The sequence below is a fragment of the Oryzias latipes genome, chromosome 6, assembly GCF_053564925.1.
Source record: "Oryzias latipes strain Hd-rR chromosome 6, Olatipes_Hd-rR_3.1".
NCBI classification, from domain to species: domain Eukaryota; kingdom Metazoa; phylum Chordata; class Actinopteri; order Beloniformes; family Adrianichthyidae; genus Oryzias; species Oryzias latipes.
The window spans coordinates 34146539-34171383 of record NC_136242.1 but is presented as its reverse complement, the minus strand read 5'-3'; the positions used below and the strand labels follow the sequence as shown (position 1 = coordinate 34171383).

At 49.3% G+C, this 24845-nt stretch overlaps 3 protein-coding genes across 5 annotated transcripts; 1 reads left to right on the top strand and 2 right to left on the bottom strand.

Moving 5' to 3' along the window:
- The first annotated feature begins 779 nt into the window (after positions 1-779).
- On the top strand, positions 780-7672 carry cnot2 (CCR4-NOT transcription complex, subunit 2). 3 transcript variants are annotated; one of them, XM_004069873.5, is made up of 15 exons: positions 780-917; positions 3105-3229; positions 3305-3377; positions 3456-3603; positions 3673-3855; positions 3933-4012; positions 4234-4356; positions 4464-4588; positions 4684-4804; positions 5012-5168; positions 5755-5816; positions 5940-5989; positions 6077-6177; positions 6342-6486; positions 6559-7672. In XM_004069873.5, exons 2-15 carry the CDS (start codon positions 3116-3118, stop codon positions 6643-6645), a joined length of 1569 nt encoding a protein of 522 aa, XP_004069921.1. In that variant the 5' UTR covers positions 780-917; positions 3105-3115; the 3' UTR covers positions 6646-7672. The 3 variants fall into 3 exon arrangements, with proteins under 3 accessions (XP_004069921.1, XP_020559963.1, XP_078805251.1); XM_020704304.3 differs by having other exon boundaries at positions 871-1038; XM_078949125.1 differs by lacking the exon at positions 780-917 and adding an exon at positions 1070-1381.
- A 109-nt stretch (positions 7673-7781) lies between these two features.
- washc4 (WASH complex subunit 4) lies at positions 7782-18932 on the bottom strand. The gene is made up of 32 exons (XM_004069872.5): positions 18768-18932; positions 17250-17389; positions 17117-17170; positions 16980-17045; positions 16865-16910; positions 16709-16776; positions 16545-16627; positions 16085-16127; positions 15909-16012; positions 15716-15836; positions 15488-15611; positions 15292-15419; positions 15046-15206; positions 14845-14971; positions 14599-14724; positions 14415-14522; positions 14192-14338; positions 14045-14124; positions 13864-13969; positions 13671-13787; positions 13424-13592; positions 10761-10915; positions 10601-10675; positions 10430-10534; positions 10224-10358; positions 9895-10003; positions 9761-9827; positions 9550-9636; positions 9257-9404; positions 9095-9191; positions 8298-8494; positions 7782-8219 (listed from the first exon to the last, which is right to left on the bottom strand). The coding sequence occupies exons 1-32, from the start codon at positions 18826-18828 to the stop codon at positions 8085-8087; spliced, it is 3489 nt and encodes a 1162-aa protein (XP_004069920.1). The 5' UTR covers positions 18829-18932; the 3' UTR covers positions 7782-8084.
- Positions 18933-19391: 459 nt separating this feature from the next.
- Positions 19392-22882, bottom strand: LOC101165634 (tripartite motif-containing protein 16-like). Its single transcript, XM_020703742.3, has one exon. It carries the CDS (start codon positions 21530-21532, stop codon positions 19874-19876), a length of 1659 nt encoding a protein of 552 aa, XP_020559401.2. The 5' UTR covers positions 21533-22882; the 3' UTR covers positions 19392-19873.
- Positions 22883-24845: the final 1963 nt, after the last annotated feature.

Here is a 24845-nt window from a genome sequence, read left to right as displayed (position 1 = left end):
ATGGATACCCTGGTTGGTGGATGGATGGATAAATACCCTGGTTGGTGGATGGATGTATGGATGGAAAGTCTAGTTGGATGGATAGATAGCCTGGTTGGTGGATGGATAGACTTGGTAGATGGATGGATGGATAGATAAGCTGGTTGGTGGATAAATGGATAGCCTGGTTGGTGGATGGACGGATGGACGGATAGCCTGGTTGGTGGATGGATGGATAGCCTGGTTGGTGGATGGACGGATGGATGGATAGCCTGGTTGATGGATGGATGGATAGATAAGCTGGTTGGTAGATGCATGGATGGATAGCCTGGGTAGATGGATGGATGGATAGATAAGCTGGTTGGTAGATGCATGGATGGATAGCCTGGGTAGATGGATGGATGGCCTGGTTGGTGGATGGATGTATGGATGGAAAGTCTGGGTAGTTGGATGGATAGATAGCCTGGTTGGTGGATGGGTGGATGGATGGGTAGCCTGATTGGTGGATGGATGGATGGATAGATACCCTGGTTGGTGGATGGATGGATAGATACCCTGGTTGGTGGATGGATGGATAAATACCCTGGTTGGTGGATGGATGGATAGATAGCTTGGTTGGATGGATGAATGGATGGATGAACAGTATCATCAATCCAAACTGAGCGAGAAAATGTCTGTGTCTGTGCAGAAACGTCCTTACAAAATAAAAACATAAAAAAGTCCATAAGTAAACACATTTATGGAAATAAAACACTGATGAGGCTCAGAGTTGGGTGAGATCACGTGACGGTGCGCAGACTCAGTACGGAAGTGTCTCCTCGCCGTTGCTCCGGAAGTGCTCAGCGGGTCGTGAGGTCAAAGGCTAAAGGTTACTCCTCTTTGCACTGAAACTACACACAGCCATCTTGGATCGACCGAAGCGAAGGGAAGTTGATGCGGTGAGGGGATTTCACTTTTTATTTGCCCCTTAATGTGGTCGCTTACGGTTTAACCTCGTAGCTGGGGGGCTCGGGGACTGGCCCACCCCCCGGGCGGCGGGCGGCGGGTCATCGGCGGCAGGTTAGCCCGCAGCTACTCGCAAATGAGCGTAACTGAGCCGAGCAATGGTACATCAGTGAGTGTGAGCGGGCAGAAAAGCTCCGTGCAGCCGCTCGGTCACCGTTACTTGGCCTCTGACATAAGGGGGTCCGTTCTCGGTGGATTGACGCGCCTTTCCCCGTACTTTAGAGACACATTGGCGGACTGGAATCCGAGGAAAAACTGGAGTCACGTAGCGAAGCGGCTAGTGGCTCTGCCCACCACTGAACGCTAATGTTTGCTAACTAGCCTGTTAGCATAGTTAGCACAGTTAAGGCTATTAGTGACAACAGCGCTGCGAGTTTCCTTCGGTTTGCTGTGAAAGGTACTTACGGAAATTCAAATCCCCAAACAGATGGATGCAGAGCTGTGCGGCTTAAACTGTCCAACTAACCCGACCTTCAAACACCAGAACTGGGATTCTGTGGGTTCTGTCGGGGTTCTTCTCTTCCACTGAGGCAGAGAAGTGGAAGAAAAAGAGACCAGATGTTCCATTCAGCAGAACCTGAGATCAGCAGGACTCTGCAGCTGCTGACGAGATACTTTCTGATGCTTCCAGAGAAGCTGAGATGATGGAAGAAAGACAGAACCAGAACCCAAGTCTGCCAGAGCTAAAGAGAAGAAGTGCTGATGTCTGTCCGTGACTAGAGTCCATAGAAATGAACAGAAAGGTTCTAAACTGTGTGGACAATATGAGGAAAACTCACGATGTGAGATATTAATGATCATCATTACGATGACAATATCGCCTGTGATACGGGAACAAACATCTAAATACATCATTTCCATAGAGAAAAGTTAATATAACTAAAATTACACTTCAAATGATCCTCGTCAACAGAAAAAGCGTCCATCTGTTTGGTCAAATGCATTAAGGTAACCGTTTATCGCAATTTTCACTGACTTTTGCGATTGCACAGCTTGATATCGCGATAACAATAAATTAGCGATTTACTGTGCAGATCTAGTGGAACAAAGAGAGCTGCTGAGGCCTTTCTGCCTCTAGACAGACCACAAAAACAAGAAGAACCTTCTGGTTTCTATCAGACTCCCTGATGAAGAGGAAGAAGAAGACACCATGGGGATGAAGGTTCTGGGAGGCCCAACAGGAAATAAGCTTCAGCCCTGGAAACAGGAGCAGAGTTTTTCACTGGTTCACGTCTGGCCGCTGCTGCTCGATTCTGCTCCGTAAACGTGCTGCCAGCTTGTTGCTCGTCCTTTTTCTTCATGTTCTGATCCAGATCACCGTGTAGTTTACCTGTCTGGACCTCTATGAGTTCCATCAAAGCAAACCAGGAGATTCTGGGACTTCTTAAGATCATCTGAAGCTCAAACAGAATCAAAAATCTCCGGCTGTGTTCTGATCCAGTCACTGAACCGGACGGTCTCCGGGTCGTTTCCGTTTCTAGGCGGAAGGTTCTGCGGTCCATCCCGGCCGATTGGATCATTCAGTTCTGCAGCAAAACAGATTAAAACCTGATTTATTTATTTATTTGTCCTCCGTTGATGTGGAAAGATGAAACTGCAGAATATGTCCTGGAAAACGGAGAATTAAACTTTATTATTCGTATCTGTGATGACAAACAGATTCAGCTGAAGCCTTTCTGTAGTCTAGGATGTCGCTGAACACCTGCTGCTGTTTGTTCTGCAAGAACACCGGACTCGGGTCGGTTCTGTTGGGATCAGCAGCTTTTTTTGTTCTTTTCAGGGTTTATCTGTGACTTGCAAACATTTAAGGCCACAGGAACCTCAGTAGACTTAGCTTTGAGTGGACGTTAGTATTTGTTAGTACTAGTAATACTAGTAATACTACTAATAGTTAAACCATTCTGACGTCACACGTTCATCATCCAGGACGTATTTGAAAATATTTGCATATTGTGTATTTCAGTCACGTATGAAGTGTTATTGGCTGTTCCTGAGGTCTGCAGATGTGCAGACCGTCAGTTTAAATAAAGCTTTATTGCGGTCATGTGTCAGAGGTGTTGCGCAGCAGCGGCCTGTCTGTCGTGAACATCTGTCCTAAAGCTTCATCTCCTTCTCTCCAGGTGACGAAGGCATGTTTGGTGCTAGAAAAAAATTTTCGGAGTTCCCCGAAATACTGGATGACTTCTCCGATGACAGCATGTACTACAGCCAGCCGTCGATGTTCGCGCATCGGTCGGACAAAGACGTGAGTTCCGGCTCTGCGTCGGCACCAGTGTCCGTTACGCCACCGGGACGATAACCGCCCGCTGTTTTCCTGCAGATGCTGTCTTCCCCGTCGCCGTCGTCGTCAAACCAGCTGTCGCAGCTCGGCGCCAGTTTGTACGGTCCTCAAAGTAGGTCGTAGCGGCCGTCCGCCATGTTGGAAGGTCGTCTGTGGAGCGCCGCCGCGTCTGACGTCTTTGTTGCTGCAGGTGCGATTGGCTTCTCGGTCAGAGGGATGGGCAACAGCACGCCACAGCTGAACCGGAATCTAACGCAAGGCACGCAGCTACCGAGTCATATCACGCCAACCACCGGCGTCCCCACCATGTCCCTCCACACCCCCCCGTCACCCAGCAGGTTTGACGCCTCATGACGTTTCGGGTCATTATTGCAGAGCCAATCCAAATAAAACGGCGGTTTCCACAGGGGGACGTTACCCATGAACTCCAGAAACATGCTGAACCACTCCCAGGTGGGCCAGGCCATCGGGATCGGCACCAGGACCAGCAGCATGGGCAGCTCGGGGCTGGGCAGCCCCAACCGCAGCTCCCCCAGCATCATCTGCATGCCCAAGCAGCAGCCGGCGCGCCAGCCCTTCACCATCAACAGGTGCCGCCGTCAGCCGCAGGCGCCATCCGTCCCGCTGCCGCCAAACGCTCACCTTCTGTCGCCTTCTGTCCGTGCAGCATGTCGGGATTCGGAATGAACCGGAATCAGGTGTACGGCTTGAACCACTCGCTATCCAGCAACATCTTCAACGGCACAGGTTTGGCTCTTCACCCGTCACCGCCGCGCGTACGCGCCGCCATTCTGCACTCAAACACTTTGGTTTCTGCAGCTCAGGACGTTAAAGGACGCCGCTTTCATGGCGTCACTCAGTTTAACCTACAGTCGCGTAAAAATGAGTGAATGCCAACAGAAATTCACTAGAAACATGAACTTTTCTAGCAGAAACACCACAAAACTTCCTGTCGTTTCTCCATGCAGACGGGGAGAATCTAACGGGGCTGGACCTGTCGGACTTCCCTGCGTTAGCGGACCGGAGTCGGAGGGAAGGGACCGGGAATCCCACGCCGGTGCTCAACCCGCTGGCCGGACGGGCTCCTTACGGTAAACCGCAGCATTTTCACTTTGGGTTGGGACGGCGTCACATGACTTCTAGAATAAATTGTTGGAAAACTCAACCTTTTGGTGTCTTATTTTGAAAAACCGTCAAGTTGGCATGGTAACAAAGCCGTCAACGGAACAGACACAGGATTTCTCCATCCATAACGAAGACTTCCCTGCACTGCCCGGGCCAAACTTTAAGGACCCCACATTGAACAATGATGAGAGTAAAAGTGTAAGTGGGGGCCGCAGAGGGCCCCAGGGCCCGTGGTGTTTTTGAGTCCGCGTGAGCGCAGAAGCTCCTGAATGTTCTCCTCCCTCTGCCTTCAGAACAACCTGAACTCCATGAGTAAGAGCGCGCCCAGCACAGACGGGCCAAAGTTCCCCGGAGACAAAACGGCGTTGGCGCAGAACAACAACCTGAAGAAAGGGATCCAGGTGCTGCCTGACGGTGAGGCCCCACAGCCAATCGCATCGCTTCGATTCCACGGAGACGTCCCCTCTTGGATGGAGAGGGGGGGGGTCCATAGTAGAAGATGACCTTCACATGAGTGTGAATGAGCGAGCGTGGTCCCGTCTGCACATGTGCAGAGGCGACGTCGCCGCGAGCGTCAGCCCTGCGGTCGCTCTGCGGTCTAAACTCTGGATGTTCCTGCAGGCCGGGTGACCAACATTCCCGCAGGGATGGTGACGGACCAGTTCGGCATGATCGGCCTGCTGACGTTCATCCGGGCTGCAGAGACGGATCCGGGGATGGTCCATCTGGCGCTCGGCAGTGACCTGACAACGCTGGGACTCAATTTAAACTCCCCAGAGTAAGACCGCTGCCCCACCCTGCACGCCGCCAAAGCCGGGCTTCTGTCTGCGCAGGCGGTTGTCTGGTTTGCGCAGGTTGTCATTTTCTTTACATCACTGTGCTGCACATTAAACCTGTAAAAGCTCCTCAACAGGAAAGTCCATTTTTGGGAGCAGAAAGTGAAGAACTTAATGAAACAGGAAGTGACATCAGCATAACGCCACATTTCTGTACTTCGTCGCTCCGTCATGCGTCCACTGCAGAGTAATGGACCTTTTTGTCACGTTTGTTCCAGATGAAACACTTTCACAGACAGACAGGAAGTGGTAAACAAAGTTACACCCTGAGGGTCCGTTTGTTTTCAACATCCTGAAAACTCCTGAGACTCCAGCGCCTTTTCCCAAAAAGCCAGACTTCTTTTTTTTGACAGAACTGAATCTGTAAAAACGAACACGTCATGGAAAAGTTCTGTCTGGAGTTCTGATTGGTTCTTTGCAGCCGAAGCTCCTCGTCGTTTGGAGCGACCACATGTTTTGAAAAACCTTTATCGTTTTACTTCTTTAACCGTCTGTTGATGTTCTGTTGACCTTCTTCTTCCTTCACAGAAACTTGTACCCCAAGTTCGCCTCTCCGTGGGCCTCGGCGCCGTGCCGACCTCAGGACATTGGTGAGAAGAGCTCTCCTCTAATTGGCTTCTCCATGACTGCTTTGTGTTCCACGTGGATCAGTTTGTTGAACGTCAGGAAGAACTCTTTGTGACTGTTGTGTTTTTGTGTGCGATCGCTTCCAGACTTCCACGTTCCGTCAGAGTACCTGACTAACATCCACATACGGGATAAGGTACGTATGAGCGCCTCGGCAGCACCAGAGCAGGCGTCCTCCCGCAGACCTGAAGGTCTCCTCTCTCTCTGCTTCCGTCGTCTCTAGCTGGCTTCCATTAAGCTGGCTCGATACGGAGAAGACCTGCTGTTCTACCTGTACTACATGAACGGCGGCGATCTGCTTCAGATTCTGGCTGCAGTTGAGCTGTGAGTTTTTCTACTTCCTGTTTGTCAGAGGGAAAGCATCCAGCTTTGTGGGGCTTTTATTTTGAAATGCCATAAGCTCATCGGGGCTGTAAGACTGTAGATCTGGCATGGAGAGACGACGTCCTCACGGCGTCCCACCTGCTCTGCTTCCTGTCCCGCTCCAGCTTTAACCGGGACTGGCGGTACCACAAAGAGGAGCGGGTTTGGATCACGAGGGCGCCCGGCATGGAGCCCACGCTCAAGAGCAACACCTACGAGCGCGGCACCTACTACTTCTTCGACTGTCTTAACTGGAGGAAAGTGGCGAAGGTAAGGGTTCAGCCTGCGCCGTCCCGTCAGTGGACGCAGTCACTGACCTCTAACCTCTGCTGCGCCTCCAAGGAGTTTCATCTGGAGTACGACAAGCTGGAGGAGCGGCCTCACGTGCCCACCACCTTCAACTACAACCCCGCCCAGCAGGCCTTCTGAGGCCCAGCCGGAGAACACGCCGCGTCCAGCCGCCGGCGGGTTTTTATTCCTCCAGGTGTCGCCGCTGAAACTGTCCTGCCTTTCTGAATGAACATGCTGCCCAAAAACATCCACACGTGTTCCGTTTTTAATCCTTCTGTTCCAGTTTTTTTTTGTCTCGTTTGGACCGGGGTCCGTGTTATGTTTACGTCTGCGAATCTGAGGCCAGTGTCCCCCTGGGGGGCGGGGTTACGGTGCAGGACAGAGGCTGCACAGCCGTGTTAGGATGCAGAGAAGAAGCCGCAGCCTCAGACGCAGGAGGGCGGGGCTTGTTCACCGCTGCACTGCGTTTAGTTCTAAAACGCCCCGTTTGTTTCTTGGCTTCCGCCCACACTCCCCGCCATCGAGCCCCGCCCCTCATGCGACCTCGGCTCCTGACTGTCACTCAGTTGATCCCAGCCGCTTCTCCTGTTTCTGGAATATTCTGCAGCGGAAAAACATGGACACAAATCCGGGAAAAAGGACACATTTCCACAGAGGAGGATCCTCGTCGGCTGAGAGCCACGTCAAACACTTTTCAGTCTTTGTTACGATTTTGTAAGAACTGTGTACATTTTGTTCCTTTTATCACACAAATTAGTATATGTATGTATGTGTACATATGATTGCTATATATATGTATGAATATATATATATATATATATGACATTATTTTGGAAGAAATGCAGATTTTTGACCTTGTTTTTTTATGAGGTGAGCATGGAAGAAATGTGATTGTAACTTGTTCTCTGGGGCAAACGGGGCACTTTAATCAAAATGATTATGGATGGAAGACCTCAAAGGCCCCCCCTCCTGGAAACCCCGGGGGCGGATGTGGGGTTGGAGCCAGAGTTTAGCTATCCAAAGTACTGGAGGGGGGGGCGTATTTAACTTCAAGCTGTCAACAGCAATATTCCATACGAACGGGAAAGCAGCGAGAAACTCCCAGCATTCCGTGTTTTTGGAAGTTAAATCCTCCTTTTCTTTGTATTAAAGCAGCTTTCCTGAACTCCGTGTGCTGATCTTCCTTACGGCTCGTCTACACGACCTTAGAGGTCAAAGGTGAGGCTTTGGAGACCAGTGCATCTCTGTTGTTGGGTCAAGAAGAGAACAAAGGGGGCCAACAAACGTTTAATGTACAGCAGGGTTAGAAGGAACCGTTCCAGACGATCAACGTGGTCAGGAATCTCCACGACCACCAAACCGAAGCACCAGACTGTTCTCGGTCAAAGCAAACGGGATTCAAAAAGAAAAACATCTAAAACTGCAAGTCGGCGCGTCGAAACAGTCCGTCAGAACCGCCGGGTCTTCAGATCCAACAGCCTGTCCGGTTAGAGGAACCGGGCTGGTCCGGACCCTGGAGGATCCGCGGGTGGCCTCGGCGGTGCTGCTTCCTCTGAGAACGGGACGACGTCAGCGCGTTAGACTTCATCGGCGCCAGGAGGTCCGTTAGGGAGACCTTTGTCCTTCTTTTCCTGGGTTTCTTCAGCCGCCGTCTTATCGGCTCGGAAGAAAATTCTGGCGCTGCTTAGAGAGAAGTGCAGCAGCTCGAACTCCTGCGGTGAGAAGAACAGACGGTTCTTGAGAAAGCTGCTGCTCAGGTGTGGACCGGCAGCTGTGGACCGCCTCCTCACCTGCAGGTAGACGTCCAGCCTCTTCTGGGTGAGATTCATGGTTTGCAGCAGCTTCTGGTCCTGACCGGCAGACGGAACGTTCTGCTCCTTCACCACGGCGCTCATCTCCTTCTTGTACTTCTCTCGCACGGCTTGGAACCAGTGCAGAGAGTCGAACTCCAGGTACTGGTCCAGCAGCTTCAGGATGTATGCCACGCCTGAGAGGAGCAGATCAGAGTTCAGGGAGTTGGACCTCTGAAGGGGCCGCCGATGACCCGACGTGACCTTCTCATGTGACTGAGGAGAACTCAGAGAACCAGCAGGCGTTCACTGAGGACGGGGTACCGGGATGGGCTAAGCCTTCACACCACCGGCACAATGATGCTCCAACAGAAGACCGTGGAATCCCTTTCAAAATAAAAGCCTGCAGGAAATGAAAAACTGTCGCTTCATCGCGGACCTCCTCCTTTTCATGTGTAGAAACATTCGCGTCCTAATGGACAAGAATCTGCTGTCATGGAAGAGCCTGGGTCCAGATGACCCTTTTCTACAGACCTCATCCTGGATGGATGAGGGCCTCCACAGATACTTCATCAGATCAAATCAGTTTAAAGACAGATGCAACACAAACCAGGCGGTGACTGCAGAACGCCTGACCCGGGTCATCGGACCCCGCCTTGTTGAATGAATGAACCCCCGGGTCCAGATTTTACTTTCTGGGGTAAAAACTCAACACAGTCACTCTGTTCAGTGCAAGTTCAACAGGTTTTTCTGAAACATCTTCTCCTGAAGACTCTTAGAGACCACGGCAGACTCACCCATAGCAAAGCCATCGTCCGTGAAAGCAGCACCGCTCTTGTTCTTCTTGTTCAGCTTCTCTTTGCAGCTGATGGAGTGCTCCACAAAGTTGACGGTCTGTGAGGGAGAGAGCCGTTAGCGATGAGCCCAGCTTTCAAAGGCGGTGCGGCTGCAGAACTGACCAGCGGAGGAACAATCATGTAGAAGTTCCTCAGATGCATGTTCTTGGCGCTGCGAAACTCAGGAGCAAACACGGTCACCAGCATCCGGAAATATTCCGTCCCTTCTGCAGAGTTGCTGGTCAGATCACTCAAGACCGAGTCGAACACGCTGGAGAGGAAACCAAACATGTTCTGATCATCTGTGAGGAGGATGCAGCGCCCCCTGCAGACCTTCTGTTACAACATCAACCTCTGCAGATGACAGTCAATCAGCAAAACCTGCTCAGTGTTGAAATAAAGGTTGGAAGTTTTACCCCGCCGCTCTGCGAGTCTCCTCAGACAGACCCTCCTCCTTCACCAGCTCCTCAAAGTCCACGATGTCCTCCAGGTCTGGAACGAACCTGCAGGGGACAAACCGCACGCCGTCTCAGCCCGACTGCACGCCGTCTCAGCCCGACCGCACGCCGTCTCAGCCCGACCGCACACCGTTGTCCACCAATGCAGTGGTGAAGAGCTGCATTCTACCTGATGGCGCTGCTGCAACAGTGCAGTCCTCCAGAACGAATCATGCGCACGTATCCCATGGCGTTACCTGAAAGAGGGCGGAGCTGTCAGAAGCTGCAGGCGCCTTCACCCCGCCCGCTGCCCGACTCTCTCACCGATCTGGCTGATGAGCTGTCTGAACTGATCCAGGTAGCTCTGCCCGTCCGGGGTGAGGCCCAGCTTCCTGATGCCCCGGTTAAACTTCTCCGCTCGCTCAAACGGGTACTGCGGCCGGGGGAGGGGGCGGGGTCACCAGATCGGGTTTTTACAGCAAAAACAGAAGCAGTTTGGGGAAAAAACATTTTTTAACTTTGAATCCAAACGATAAGGACGTTTTGTTTCTCATGAATGCGGGTTCATGTCCGGTCATTTGGACTCTCATGGCTGATCAAACCACCTCAAAGGTCACATCTGTCCATCTCAGATCTCCAGAGAAGACACCAACCTTCTGGTCAGACTGGTCCTTGGTCTCCTTGAAGAAGCGGATGTCCTTGATGAGCCTGGATTTGATGTGCTCGTCGTACATGAACTGACTGAAAATGTAGAATTTTTTCCGCAGGAACTGGTAGGTGAAGTTAACCTGAAGAAAGGACAGGTGAGCGTCTGAGGGTCTTCAGCGGAAGCAGGTTCCTCTCGCCGCCGTGAACTCACTGTGGTGTTCATGATGCCGGTGCCATGGGTGCGGATGGAGTTGGCGATGTGGCGGATGTTGATGGTGTTCAGATGCTTGTTGTTGCTCGCCTTTTCTACAAAGATCTGATGGAGGGAAGCATCACCTGAGAAGAGCCAGCAGAAGAGCGGGAACACCTGGAGAAAACTCACCTGGTTGTTGAGGTTGTAGAGAAACCGCGAAACAAAGACGTGAATGTTTCTCATGATCTCCAGAACGTCCAAACCCTGATGAAAACACAGAAATGTGGTTGGAATCAAACCCTTAGTCTGACCCCTGCAGCGTGCTGCCGTGATGGTGGGAGGGGCCAACCTGTTCCAGAGTCTGGCTGGGCAGGTGAGCCTCCGCCATGGTGAGTCCGTAGCGCTGGGTCGCCAGGTTTCTCATCTCGCTGTAGGTGGCCCAGTCGTGCAGAGCGACGGTGGTCAGGTTGTAGAAAGTTTTGTCCAGATAATGAGTCACATAAGCTGACGGAGAGGAGAAAACGCGGCATTTAACGGGATTTCCTGACAAGCCACCAAACCGAGCCTGATCAGAACCGAACCTAAACAGGTCACAAACAGGGAGATGAAACTGACAGAGGGACCAGGTTCAAGTCCATTCCAATCAATCTTTGTTGACAAGATGAGATTCTGATTCAGACATTTATTGAGCGATTTCCTTTAAAGACGTTTCCTGTTTGGTTTCTTGTAAAACATAGATCTTCATTTGACTTGTTTAGCACAGACTCCGTTTCAGAAATTGTTGTGGAAACGAGTTTGATCCTCCAGGAGCTCAGAGAAGAACTTCATCCTGACAGGAGGCTTCTCACATCCTGCATTCACGCCGCCCTCAACGACGCGCGTTCGGCGGCCACTTCTACTGAAAAGTCGATGTAAAGGCGTGTTTCAGGCTTCCCCGTTCATGCGCTGCTACGCGTTTTTTTAAGGCTGTTTTTGGGCGATCCGTACAAAACGTGCGGCATTGAACGCGCGTTGAAAGTTAAACCAGCTGAGCTTTGATCAATCAGGGAGTCGGATGACACAAAAGCTGTGGTTACGTGCACAAAATGTCTTTGTTTGGATCAAAGATCGGATTAGAATTGAACTGTGTACACACATTCACAAACTAACGTTTACATACGCCACACCTTCAACTGTTTTGAGATGCGCAGAAATAAACGGCCATAAAAGAAATGGCGAGTCCTTAAGCTGCAGCATAGAGCGAGATGATCTTCTAATTGCGCTTTTATTATTTTATTTCATTTAAGTGACTGTTCGCTCATACATTTTCTAAATTCAGCAGCCAGTGCTTTATTCTTGGCCGCAAAAAACAGTAAAAAAGGGTTAGGATAAGAATAATACGTGCTAACAACATTTAGCCGTGGATGCAGTTAAAATCCACGATGTCCGTGCTGCAATGTGCATCTTGGCTGCAAGTTGATATGTGGGAATAAAGGCCCGTACACACCGGGACGAATATTCGCCAGGCGTTATTCGCCAGCGTTTTTCGTGTTCACACCCAGGTGATTTTCGCTGACGATGAGCCGAGCGAACATGCAATTTCATTCCCTGAAGTTAGATGGCGCTTAATGTAAACAGAAATACTCCTGTACACAAGGTGGCGCTGCGCAACTTTACGCTTCTTAAAGTCGCTTTTCGCTCAGAAGAAGAGAGTAAGTATTTACACGCTAGTCAGAATCAAACAAAGAAAACATGAATATTTCAAGCACCAGTAGCTCCAACTGGTGCTTGGTTCGGGGATATTTAAGAACGTCCGTCATTATTTCTTCGCTGCTGTGTAGACGCTACTTGGCGTCTAACTTCTTCGCTGGTATGTGTGTTCAGCAAGGAAGTTTTGTGTTTGAGCGCCCCCAAGTGGTGTTTTACTGTAACTTCAGAAGCTCCAGACACGTGTGCAAAAGCGCCATTCTCATTGGTCGAATAGATTTCGACGCGACAAAAAAAAAAACGAACCCGAGGCGTTTTTTTTTTTTGACGCTTTGACGCGTGGCGTTTTTTCGCGTCTGTGTGCACACTCTCATTGGTGCCCTTTGTTTAGTCACGAGGCGTTAAACTTGTCCTGGTGTGAACAGGCCTTAAGACCGGCCTTTATTCTGTCTGGACACGACTGGAAACAGAATTCACGTGATTGTTTACACGGTTTCTCAGGACTCCGTGGAGCGACGCTTCCGCCAGCTCACCCAGCATTCTGGAGCTGTCCAGAGACACGGTTCCCCCAGGGGACACGGTTCCACCAGGGGACACGGTTCCACCAGGAGACACGGTTCCCCCAGGGGACACGGTTCCACCAGGGGACACGGTTCCACCAGGGGACACGGATCCAACAGGGGACACGGTTCTCCCGAGTCCAGCAGCTGGGTCATACAACATAGCCGGACTGAGTGCAATCTGGATCCTCCTCCAGAGCGCACACCATAACAAAGCACCCTGACCCGCTCGCAAACACGAAGCCAGGAGTCCGCCTTAAAGACGTGGTTCACTCACGCGGAGTAGCCGGCCGGTCCGGTTCGACCTCCTCTGGAGCGCTGCACCGCCTATGCGTGACTTAAAATCAGCGCAGTAGAGACCCACGATCGGAATAAACTGTTTCTATGGTCCACAAAGGGATCAATGATCGGCATTACCCACCTATCTTGATCGGAAGGAAATTTTGATCTGAATGATTCTGGTCGAGTCAGAGTATTCTGAACGGCGTGTTTAGATGATGGGTTTTTTGTTCTGATCTGGCTTTTATTCCGGTTACTTGTGTCCATGGAACCACAGCTATTGACACCAAGTCTGTCATATTTCAGGATGGAGCTGGGACAGAAAAGGTCTGGAGCAAGATTCACCAGATTTACACCACTTCTACATTTCACACCGCCGCTGCTGCAGCCGTCGGTGGGGTCTGGTAACGGCAGTCCCGCGTGAACGGCGAATGCTACGGTATGAACGCAGTGGCAGAGGAACGGCGGCGCCACTCGTCCTCCTCACCTTTGATGTCGATGAAGCGGTTGAAGAAGCGGATGGGTTTGATGGTGAAGAAGTGGGCCATGTCCTTCATGCCCACTTTGAAGGGGTTCCTGTCGTCCAGCTTCAGGTGCGTGTGCACGGACAGACGCAGGTCCTTCTCGATCTCCTTACACAGTTTGTCCAGGAGGTGCTGCGAGGAAACGGGGGGGTAAAAACTTCTGTTTTCTTACTGATGCCCGTCGTCTGCTCTCCATTTACGGACGCTTACCTCGTGGAACACGTCCATTATTTCCTTGTCGTAGCTCTCCAGCAGCCGGTCACATGACTCCATGTGTTTGGCGTGCAGCATGGAGGGCACGCTGTCCCTGAGCGCGCTGAACATGTACTGCAGGGCCAACACAAGAGACAGAGAGTGACGGAAACTGCAAGACCTGACGGCGTGCTGTGGAGGGGCCGCTTACGTGCATGCGCGCGGCGTCCACGGCGTTGTCGTACACGTCGTCCAGGTATATGGGGAAGACGGCGCGATGCCAGAACAGGAAGCTGCAGTCGCACTGCAGCTTGACCCTGAAGGAACGCAGACGGCTTAGATCAGGAAGTGAGGATCCGGCCCCTCCTCCCTGTCGGGCTCAAACGCCTCACCTCTCGCTCAGCTCGCTGATCAGGTCCAGCTTCTTCAGAACCAGCTGCAGAGGAAGCAGCTCCTCATCTTTGAAGGTTTTCTAGAGGAAGGTTGAGAGCTTCAGCCGGAGGTGCAGAGCAGCTGCGAGGGCGTCACAAGCGGCTTACCAGCTGAGTGCCGACGCACAGAGCCAGGGACACCACCAGGCGCCGCTCCTTCGTGCTCGGCCCGCTCAGGGCGTTTTCAGCCAGCACCAGGGAGGAGAGCACGTCCAGCCGCTGCTCGCTGTACTTCCTGTCAGAAACAACCCTTTTCTTGATGAAGAACAGAAAAAACAGAATCAGCGTGACCCGCTCATCTCCACGGCGCCGTCCCCGGTCCGGTTTCTACCTTAGCGACGTTGATGGCGCAGAGGGCCTGAGACTGGAGCTGCTGGGAGATGTGGGACACGGAGTCGGCTATGACCATGGCGCGGCGGTGAAACGTGTGCTCCACAGCCTGCGGGGGGAGGGGGGGCGTCACATGACCAACTCTGGTTTGAATCAAAGAACGGCAGAAGCAAAGAGAAACAGACCTTCAGCAGCTCCACCAACCGACAGAGAGCTTTGACGGCGGTCTTGGTCATGGGCCGCTGCATGGACATGTACATGTTCATGGTGGTCTTGATGATGGCGCCGATGCTGTAGGCGTACAGGATGCCCTGTGACACGACGAGCACGCAGCTCAGCATCCGTTACATCAGCAGACCTGCTCCCATCATGCATCGGAAGCAAGCGGTTTTCATTTCTCAAACTCCCAGACGTCTCTCCTTCAGTCTCACCTGCACAAACACGTTGCACCTGCTGCTCAGGTCTTCTGCCAGCTTGTCGCCCTTCGGCTCCTTGGAGGGGATGGAGTCCATCTTCATCATCCAGGAGGTCACAAACACATAATAGGACTGAACGTCCCTGAAGCAGAAGAAGCCTTTTAGTAGAGGATCGTGAACGTCCGCAGGCATCAGTGAGGCTGCAGCCGCACTGACTTGGTTAGCATGAGCGCCCGCTGCTGCAGGTACGAGTCCCTCTGTGCTCGGATGCTCTGGAGGCTCTTCTTGTCCATCAGTTTGGCTGCAGCCGGGACCTTAGCAACCAGGAAGGTGTCCGGGAACCAGATGATGTTTGCAGACAGAGTGATGGCAGGAACCTGAGGAGAACAAAAGAGCGAGAAGGTAAGAATGAGGAACGGGAAGGTCAACCAGCCACAAAAACCAAGAAGAAGACAAGTGCACCTTTTTACAGACATCGAGCAGAGCTTTGTAGAGCTTTTTGTCAACACTCCGGAAAATGTGGAAGTGAAGAACGAAGAGGCAGCAAACGCCGGCGTATTTATCCCTCTGGTCGATTTCTAAAGGCTCACCTGAAACACAGATCAGAGTCGTGACTCAGCCTGAACTGAACCTGCAGGAACAAAAACATCAAGCATACCTATCTTGGACTCCAGGTTAGTAAAAATGGAGCGAATGTTGAAGGCAAACTCCTCAGCAAAGGCGCCGTTTTTGGCAACAGACACTCCCTCCCCCGAATCATCGAACCTCTGCTCCACACAGGCCTGTCAATCACAGCAGAGGCGCTTCAGGAGAGCGATCCATCCGGACGGGGGGGAGCGCGGCGCTCTGCGAGACCGCCATGGAGCAAACTCAGGAGTGCGCCCACCTGCAGGATCATGCCGTCCAGCAGCTGCCCCTCCAGTCTGAGCAGCAGCTTCTCGAAGGGTTTCAGCTTCTCCTCTGGAATGTGGAACTTTCCAAGGTTGTGATGCACAGACTTCAGTAACCTGAGCACGGAAACGCGTTCGTTTACGGTGACTGCATGTTTGCGTGTTGATTGAACAGGTGAGCGTCTTCACCTTTTGTACATCTTCCAGTGGTCTTTGAGGGTGCCGTGGTTTTCCATGATCTCATCCAGCGTGAGCAGCACCACCAGCAGCTCCCCCAGGTGTTCGTACACCGTCTGCAGAGACGCGCCGTGAGAAAAGGCTGCACCGCTTTGCTTTAGACTTTTACTAAAAACCTGCAAAGTCACCTGGAAGTGAACCCCCGACGTCTCGATGACCTTTGGTGCGACCCTTGGATTCACACAAAGAGAAATCAGGACGTTTGGAGAGAAAAGCACTTAACGCACAAAACAATGAATCAGAATCTGTCAATAAAATGATTTAAATCATTTAGATTAAGTGATTTTTTCCATTAAATTTCTAATATTAGAGGATTTCCTTCATTATGGCGATGACAAAAGAATATTTGACTGCGATGGTTTGGGTTCAAACAAAGGTGGACCTTCATCCCATCAGGAGGTCCTGGAATCAGAAGAGTTTAAGCAACGATCCCATCACGAAACAGCAAAGAGGGACATTCTGAAGGCTAAAAGATGCTGCCGTTTCCATGGAAACTGCTCGTCTCCTCGGGTGCGGCTGCAGGTGAATCTTCCAGCAGATTCATGAACAGGAAGAGCTTCCTTCCCTGGATTCAGTGTCTGGTCTTACTTGCTGCTGTTGTAGACGGCAGCCAGCTGGTGGACGATGCCGACCACCACCTCGTAGCACCGGGACACGAAGCAGGACAGCTCCTGTGACACAGAGAAGCTCCTGTAGCCGCATCCAGAAGACATCTGCAAACAAAGTCATGGAGGAGATGCCTTCATGCCCACCTGCAAGAACGAAATAAATCTGCCCATCTGGATCTGCGACTCTCCCTCAACGACGCTGCTTTCCGACACTGCAACACAAACCAGGAGGAGCGTTTGTGGAAGACGAAGAGCTGAGGTCAAAGCTGCAACAACGGTAGATAACAGACGAGGAATTACCCCCCTCTCCGTAGAACAGTAAGCCGTTATAGAACTTGGTTTCCGCCTGAAAAAGAAACGCCAGTAAATGAGTGCGTGGTGCGACCCGATCTGCTGCGGCTGGCGCGGCGCTCACCTCATACTTGAGCTTCTTCACTTCACTGCAGAGAGCCGCATAAACGGTGATCACTTTGTTCAGAACCTGAACGCAACAGGAGCGGTCAGCAGGGAGGAGATTCAGGACAAGAACTGCAGTCAGAAGCTTCTGCTCACCTTGTTGTCGGTTTTAATCAACTCCAACAAGGACGACTGTTCATACGGGACGAGCTGAAAGACACCAAACGGACAGAAGTTGGACTTCAGCGGCGCTAACGGGAGCAGCAGAGGCCGTGTCAGGACCGTTCACCTTCAGAGCGATCGGGTCCAGCGTAAAGTCCCAAACGTCTCCGATTGAGTCGTCCAAAGCCTCCTCGATGCCCTTCAGCTGAGAAGTGTACTCCTCCAGAAACCTGCTGTAGCTCTTCAGCTGGACCTCCGTGTGGATTTCTGTCAAGAGGAACGCTGAAGGTTAAGAACACCTGAGCTGAAGCTTTCACACCTGCTCCTTTTCAAAAGCATGGTTATCCTCAGATTTCTCCAAACGGACCAAATGAGGACGCCTCGTGACGAGCTCGTTCACATGTGAGACGGTCAGCGAGCAGCAAACCAGAAACGTGTTTGAAAAATGAAACACAACCAATGAGGACGTTTCAGGAGCAGCGTGGAGGCGCAGAGAACAGACGGGTCTTCCGTCAGCATCCAAGAAAAACTCAGAGGAGCTGCATTTCCAGAAGAAAAAGCAGGATTGAATGCTATTTTGCTGAATAATAATAATAGATACTTTATTTATCCCACAATGGGGAAATTTTTCTCCACGTTTGACCAATTTGGGAGCGGTGAGCTGCAGGCGAGGCGTTGGGGTCTTGCCTAAGGGCCCGCACTGGCTGATGTTGATTGCTCACCACTGGTATGATATTTGCCCAAGTACCGGGAATTGAACCCTGGATTCCTGCATGGTGGCCTCTCATCTTACCAACCGTGCTACCCAGCTGCTCAAATGACTCGAGAGCTTAGAGGGTAATAATTGGCAACAAAAAACTAGGAAATGATCAAAGTTGACCATAAGGTGAAAACAGCACAATAACAAAAAAGATATGTTTTTGAAAAATGCCAGAGCCGGGAATTGAACCAGCGAGCTTCTGCACCAAGGATTCTCCATGTATTTCAATGGAATAGTTCAAGGATTTGAAGTCATAGCTGAAAAAGCTGAAAAGCTAAAAGAGCTGAACATTTGAATAGTTGGATGCTTAAAATAGATGAAAAATTGTAGGAGGAGTTAAGTGGCTAAAAATGGTGGAACATAACAACTAGAATAAATAAAAGAGGAACAGGAAAACAATGTGAATGAACACAAACACAGTAATGTCTGTGAAAAGCTTGTCATGAGAAACTAAAGGGCTCTGAGTGGAAAAGTCCTCCACGGCTTCCGTAAATAACATTTACATGTAAACTAAATGATTAGGAACATCAGGTTGACATGCGTAGAAATAGCAGCTTTAAAGTTCTCCTAAAGTGAAAGTCAGAATGCTTTAATTCGCGCTGCTGTCAAACTGACCAGCTGTCACTCAGACTTCGGCTAACTTGACAGCTAGCTAGCTCTCATTTACACGCGCGTGCGTTGAACATTTGTCCGACCTACATTTATAGCAAGCATAAAACAAGTATAGATAAAATGTTTCATGTGAAAAGTAGTTTCATATGGAGACGATTTCCGCTTTGCAACAACATATACCGAAACGACCGAAAAGACTCGGGCTAGCATTGCGAAGCTTAGCTAACTACGTCCGCGGCTGCTTCCGCGCGCGCGGCTCGATAAAACACTTACTCTGAGAACCGTCATCAAAACGATCAAACTCCCAGTCGGGCGCGATGGTTTCCACCGCCATGGTACCAGAACTGACCAGAACTAACGCGGTGTTGTTAAAAAATGAAGCTACGGGATCTCATGACAGATCTTGTGATTTGCACAGCAGGTGCTCATGGGTAATGTAGTCCAGGGTAAATAAACCTGGTGTGCAATACAGACCCCCTGTCAAATACATTCAAAGTGCTTTCCAACGCAATAATGTGGAAGAGGAATAAAAAAACGTTGTTTGTTCTATTTTAAGGTAAGAGAAAAACAATTAAAAGCACAAAACATGTTGCAGGAATAAATCCTTAAGTGTGTGTAGATGGACAACATTCATACATGTTACTTTACTCCCTGGTCTATATGTTCTTGTTACTGTTTGTGTTTTGAAAGAGTAAGAAAAGCAACACAATCAGTAGTCAGCACATAAATGAGTAAAACTGAATCTGAAAGTGCACCCCCGGCCACAAACTTCACTGCCCGTCACTGGAGTGCACATGCACAGCATGCATGCACGTAACAACAAACTTCCTGTTGGACCGCTGAAGACCAGGAGTCTGCATGTTGGACATCAGTGTGAGGGTTCAATTACCACTGTGGTTCAGGAAACAGGAGATTTTTATTGTTACATGATCAGAAACCACTTTTCTCTGAAGAACAGAGACATGAAAACACAAATCTTCAATTCAAAGTTGTCAAATGAAGCAGAAAGAACACAAAGTTTTAAATGTTCTTCTTTCCACAAACACAATCTTCTCCTTCAGCTTCTTCTCTTGGTGTTTCTGTGGAGAACAAACCAGAGAAAGTCTGGGATGGTGACCTCACTGACTCCATTTGTGTTGCAGCTTCCTTCAGTTCCCATGACAACAACACAAAACCATTGGAATCCCAAAGTTCAAAGAAAACAGATTGGACTCCCAAAAGTTTGACATTCATATTCCAAAATGTCTCCAATCCACATTCTAGAGATTTTCCTTTCTCTCCATTTCTGACTACAAACATGACTCCACAGAATCTGAACAGTTCAAAAGTTTAGTTCTAGATGAAATCACTGAAAACAAACATTTCACTCCTTTCTGAAACTAGTTCACTTTACACAACTCTGCTGTGGATCCAGAACCCACCCACAGTCCAACATGGAGCGGCTGAGTGAAAGTGGTCTGGACTCTGTGGAGGAGAGTCATGCTTCCAGAGACGCTGTAGAAGGACAGAACACCTGCTCTGTGATCCAGGTCCACTCCTACTCTGGAGGAACCAGGAGCTGAGATGGAGGTTGCTATGCTGTCGTGGTAAAATGAGAACCTGTTTGAAGAACAATCTAATGACCAAGATTTATCATTAAAACCAAATTCACTTTCTCTTCCAGACCTGCTGATGTTGTCGTATGCGACTGCTACACAAATAGGTTCTCCTCTCCACTCCACCTCCCAGTAACAACGTCCAGTCAGACTCTCTCTACTCAGAACCAGAGGATAATAAGTAAATCTGTCTGGATGACCAGAATCACACCAAGGTTTTCTCATATATTTCACCTTTCTGTTCTTCTTTGACAGTAACAGTTGTCTGTATGCTGTGTTTGGATCCAGTGTGATTTGACGTGAATATCTGAGGAAGTCAGCTCTGCTCTTTGATTCTGGTTCTGACAGTAAAACGTCCACAAGAGAAACCGTCGGTGAGATGTTTGTCCATTCCTCTCTCAGAATGTCCTGCAGTTCGTCTCTGAGCTCTGACACAGCTGCTGTCACATCCTCAAAGTATGTCAGAGGACGGACATGGATGCTGGCTGAGGGGGTGGACTCACTGAGTGGGGGCAGTGAGGGGTAGTTGAGCAGAAAGTGGCTGTGATCCTCTGTGAGCCAGAGCTGCTTCAGCTCAGCGTCTCTCCTCTTCAGCTCAGCCATGTCCTGCTCCAGCTCCTCCTGAAGACCTTTGACTCGCCTCACTTCAGTTTGCTGCTGGGATCTGATCTGCTGCTCCACATCACGGCTTCTTTTCTGGAGGAGACGGATCATCTCAGTGAAGATCTTCTCACTGTCCTCCACGCTTTGATCAGCAGAGTGATTGATGGCCTCCAGCTCCCGTTGAAGCAGCTTCACCTCTTTCTCTCTGTCCTGGATTCTCTGCTGGATTTGTTGCTGACTCTCCTCCAGCTCTCTCTGCTTCTCAGTCCTTTCTGCTGCAGCTGAGACTGTGTCGTGGCCTCTGTGTTCTTCCACAGAGCAGAGATAACAGATGCTCTTCTGATCAGTGCGACAGAACATCTTCATCACCTCATCATGACGGGAGCAGATGTTCTCCTGCAGATTCTTGGAGGGTTCCACCAGCTTGTGTTTTTTCAATGCAGCTGCTTTCAGATGAGGCTGAAGGTGTTCTTCACAGTAAGAGGCCAGACAGCTCAAGCAGGACTTGATGGCTTTCAGTTTTCTTCCAGTGCAGACGTCACAGACCACATCTTCAGGTCCAGCATAGCAGAGACCAGCAGGAGCAGCTTGGAGTCCGCTCTTCTTCCGCTGCTCCACTAAAGCTGCTAACGTGAAACTTTTCACCAGAACAGGCCTCGGTGTGAAGGTCTTCCTGCACTGAGGACAGCTGGGGACTTTCTCCTCTGTATCCCAGAATCCTTGAAGACACTTCATGCAGTAGCTGTGTCCACAGGGAATAGTCACCGGATCCTTCAGCAGATCCAGACAGATGGAACAGCAGAAGCTTTCTTCATCCACATCTGCTCCTTTCTGCGCCATTTCTCCTCTCAGACACACAGACTCTCTCTGAGAGTTTCACTTCCTCAGAGACCGGATGACTCTGATCCTCCAATCAGATGGTTTCACTGTGAGTTCAGCCAATCAGCTTCTCTCTTCTCCTCCTGTTGGTGACGCCCATCATGACAGAGGAGGAGCTGCAGATGAGGATGAGGGGGACTTTAGAGAAGATGGCTGTTAGATCAGGATAGAAACCAAACAGCATATTTGTCAAACGCTCTGTGTCTCATCAGCTCAGACTGTTGCTGCTGTGCAGCTCTGACTTTAACTGTTTCTGCTGCCGAATCCTGCTATCTTTCAGTCTGAACGTGCTCACTGGTTGCTGGTGTTTCCAGTTTTAGAAGGAACACTATTTGCAGAGCACGTTACTCTGCTTTTGTCAGATTTTTAAGAACTAACACGTCCACACAGGCCCAAAACACGTTTATGAGTCACTGGAAAAAAACTGCCAGACAAATTCTGTCACTATTGAAGAAATGTATGTTTTCTATCTTATTCTTTTTTACTACTTGAGGTTTGAATCTTTAGTGTGTCGTGAACTCTTTTTGAACCCTAGAGGCTTACCTCCTCTGGCATTCCAGTGGGGGGATTTATGACTGTAGATACAGACCCCCCTTTGAGAAGACCGAACCTTTTGTGTGAAGCAGTAAATTAGTCATGGACCACTTTTCAACCATCTGGATTGAAGATCCAAACCCTCGGAAACGAGCCATAAAAGTACCTGTGATGAAGTTCTGCTGTCCAGCTGAATTACTGTGGGGAGATGGGGTAACCGTTTTTCAGATCCAGAGGCTGCATCTCCAAATATGGGCCGGCGGAAGCAGGCGGGCCCCTTTGTCAGCGAGTCCGTGTGTCCAGGGGAGGAGATTCGGCCGCCAAGATAAAACTTTCTTCTGATGAACTTTTTCTTTGTCCTCAGCTTGGCTGCATCTGAAGTCGCATGTAGTTTTTGTGCATTTGCAGATTTTATAGACTGAGAACCCAGATATCTGCTTTTAAAATGTTTTAATCTGTTCTAGAACTTTTGTTAGGGAAACAAAACTTTGTGTTTTATCCGGTCGAACCATTTGCTTTGCTTCCATCTCTCCCGACTCTTGAACACGCATGGAAAGATCTGAAAAGCGAACAGATCTTTTCCAACACTGTTTTACATAGAAATACCTTAGACCAGGGGTGGTGAACACGCGGCTCTCGGGCGGCACGCGGTTCTTGGCCAACGAGCGTGCAGCTCTTTGCGTCTCATCATGTTTTCTATATACTGCGCCTCGTTTCATAAATTTTCCCTCTTAAACCACACTCTCACCATCAGAGGGTATTAAAAATGAATAATAATAAAAGTAATTTGGCAGTGTGTGTGTTTTGCTCCCGACACATAAGTGTATATATAAGAACACATAAACATTAGATGTGCTGCTGCAGACTGTTACCCTCATGGTGAAAATTGTGAAATTCAGAATATAAAGATAAACACAGGACGTTTCTGGAAGAACGGGAAGATTCTTACTTTTTCACTGAACAGAATGGCGTCACTATGTTTATTATTATGAGCTTTTGGAAGCAGGAAAATAGTTCATGGCAGAAAAAACAAAACGTATCCCGGAGAAAATTAAAAACTCTTCCTGATCTGTCAAAACTTGTCTCCTTTATTAACAAGTTGAAGCTTTTCAAAGCGCACATTCGAAACGGCCATCATTCCACTTTCCTTCTTTGCGGAGCTCACAGCAGAAAGCTGCAATCCAAATGACTAAAGCGCAGAACGTGACGCTGCTTGCGCAACTGGACGGAAACGACCGCAGATCACTTTTCTCATGGATCCTCTAATGCAGAGACTGACTGATGAGATCCCCGCTTGTCACTGATGAGGCAGCGAGAAAACCGGAGATGATTGAGCTGAAATCTCTTTGTTACGTTTTGGAGAACAGAGAAATCCCCATGTGGAAAAGAGCTGCTCTAAGCTGCTGTCGATGTTCTCCTCAATGTCTGTCTGTGAGTCCCTGTTTATTACCTTGAAACACCTGAAATCAAGGCATCGGTCCGTTCTGACCGATACTCACGTAAAGGAACCGATTAGAGAGGCTGCAACGGGCCTCAAGGACAGAGTTACTAGAAATGTCCTAATTCTGCCTCCAGGGGGTATTCCAGAAAGCAGGTTATGCTAGCTCCCACGATAAGTTTGAGGCTAAGAAAGTTGATAACCTCAGCTTTCTGTTCCAGAAATGGAGGTATGTTTCAGGGTAGGTCAAGTTACCATGGCAACTCATGCTCTGAACATAACCTGGTCTGGAGCAGGTTTAGTTGAAGCTTAGTTCGTTTACAGAGAGGTGAAGCAGCATGACGTGTCCATTTAAAGATGATTTAGTGGATGAAGAAGCTCAGATAATACTTTTTCCACCATGAGAGGGTGATAAGACCACATATGGATGTTGGAAAGAGAAACTTTTTTACTTTGATCTAACTTAATTATTTACTTCAGTTAAGATAAATCATTTTTTTGTTAAGTCACCTTAAAAATAACACGTAGTTTTCAGACATTTATTTTCCTTTTATTCAAATTAATTCAATTAAGTAGGTGTAACTTTGATGCTGCTGTTAGATCGGCACCGCAAGGGATTGTGGGATACCTTTCCCTTTGCCTGTCTGGACGGATTTGGGTTTAAGTGTGGGTTTTTGACCAAATGTGTTTAGTTGTGTAGCTGTTTTACTGTGTTTCACCGTGTTTGGCCGAGCTATTTTGTCCTACTATGCTTACGTTTCTGCACCATGAGTGAGAGTAAAGGATAGGAGGATGAGTTTATATAGCACCCCTACAGCTAAGTGCTGTTATGACAGTGATGGAAAATTCTTTAGTGAGTTTTTGCACTCGGTGCATTTTTTTCCGTTCTTTTATTGTTGTAAAAATGAGCATATCTGCCGGCTCAAACTTAGACATATGAAAGTTCAAGAAATATAAGTAATTAAGATGGAAAAAAGATTAATGGAGTAATGTGACATTTAGTTAGATAAATACGTAAATTTGGGTTGTATAAACAATTATTGAGTTTGAATAAATTTTACTGAATTATTTAAATTATTTTTCAGCCGTGTTACTTTTTTGATGGACTTATAATTTTTAACCCCCGTCATTAAAATCTCAGACTCCGTCTCACTTCCGTCTCAAGTGTCGCGCTTTCTTTTTTTTTCTCCATGCGTTTCCATGGGGACTCCAGAAATCGGCGATCTATTGAGAATGTCTTTATGTACCGTGCGTTAACCCAGGGTTACCAAGTCGAGCGTAATTACGCCAACTCATATCCGG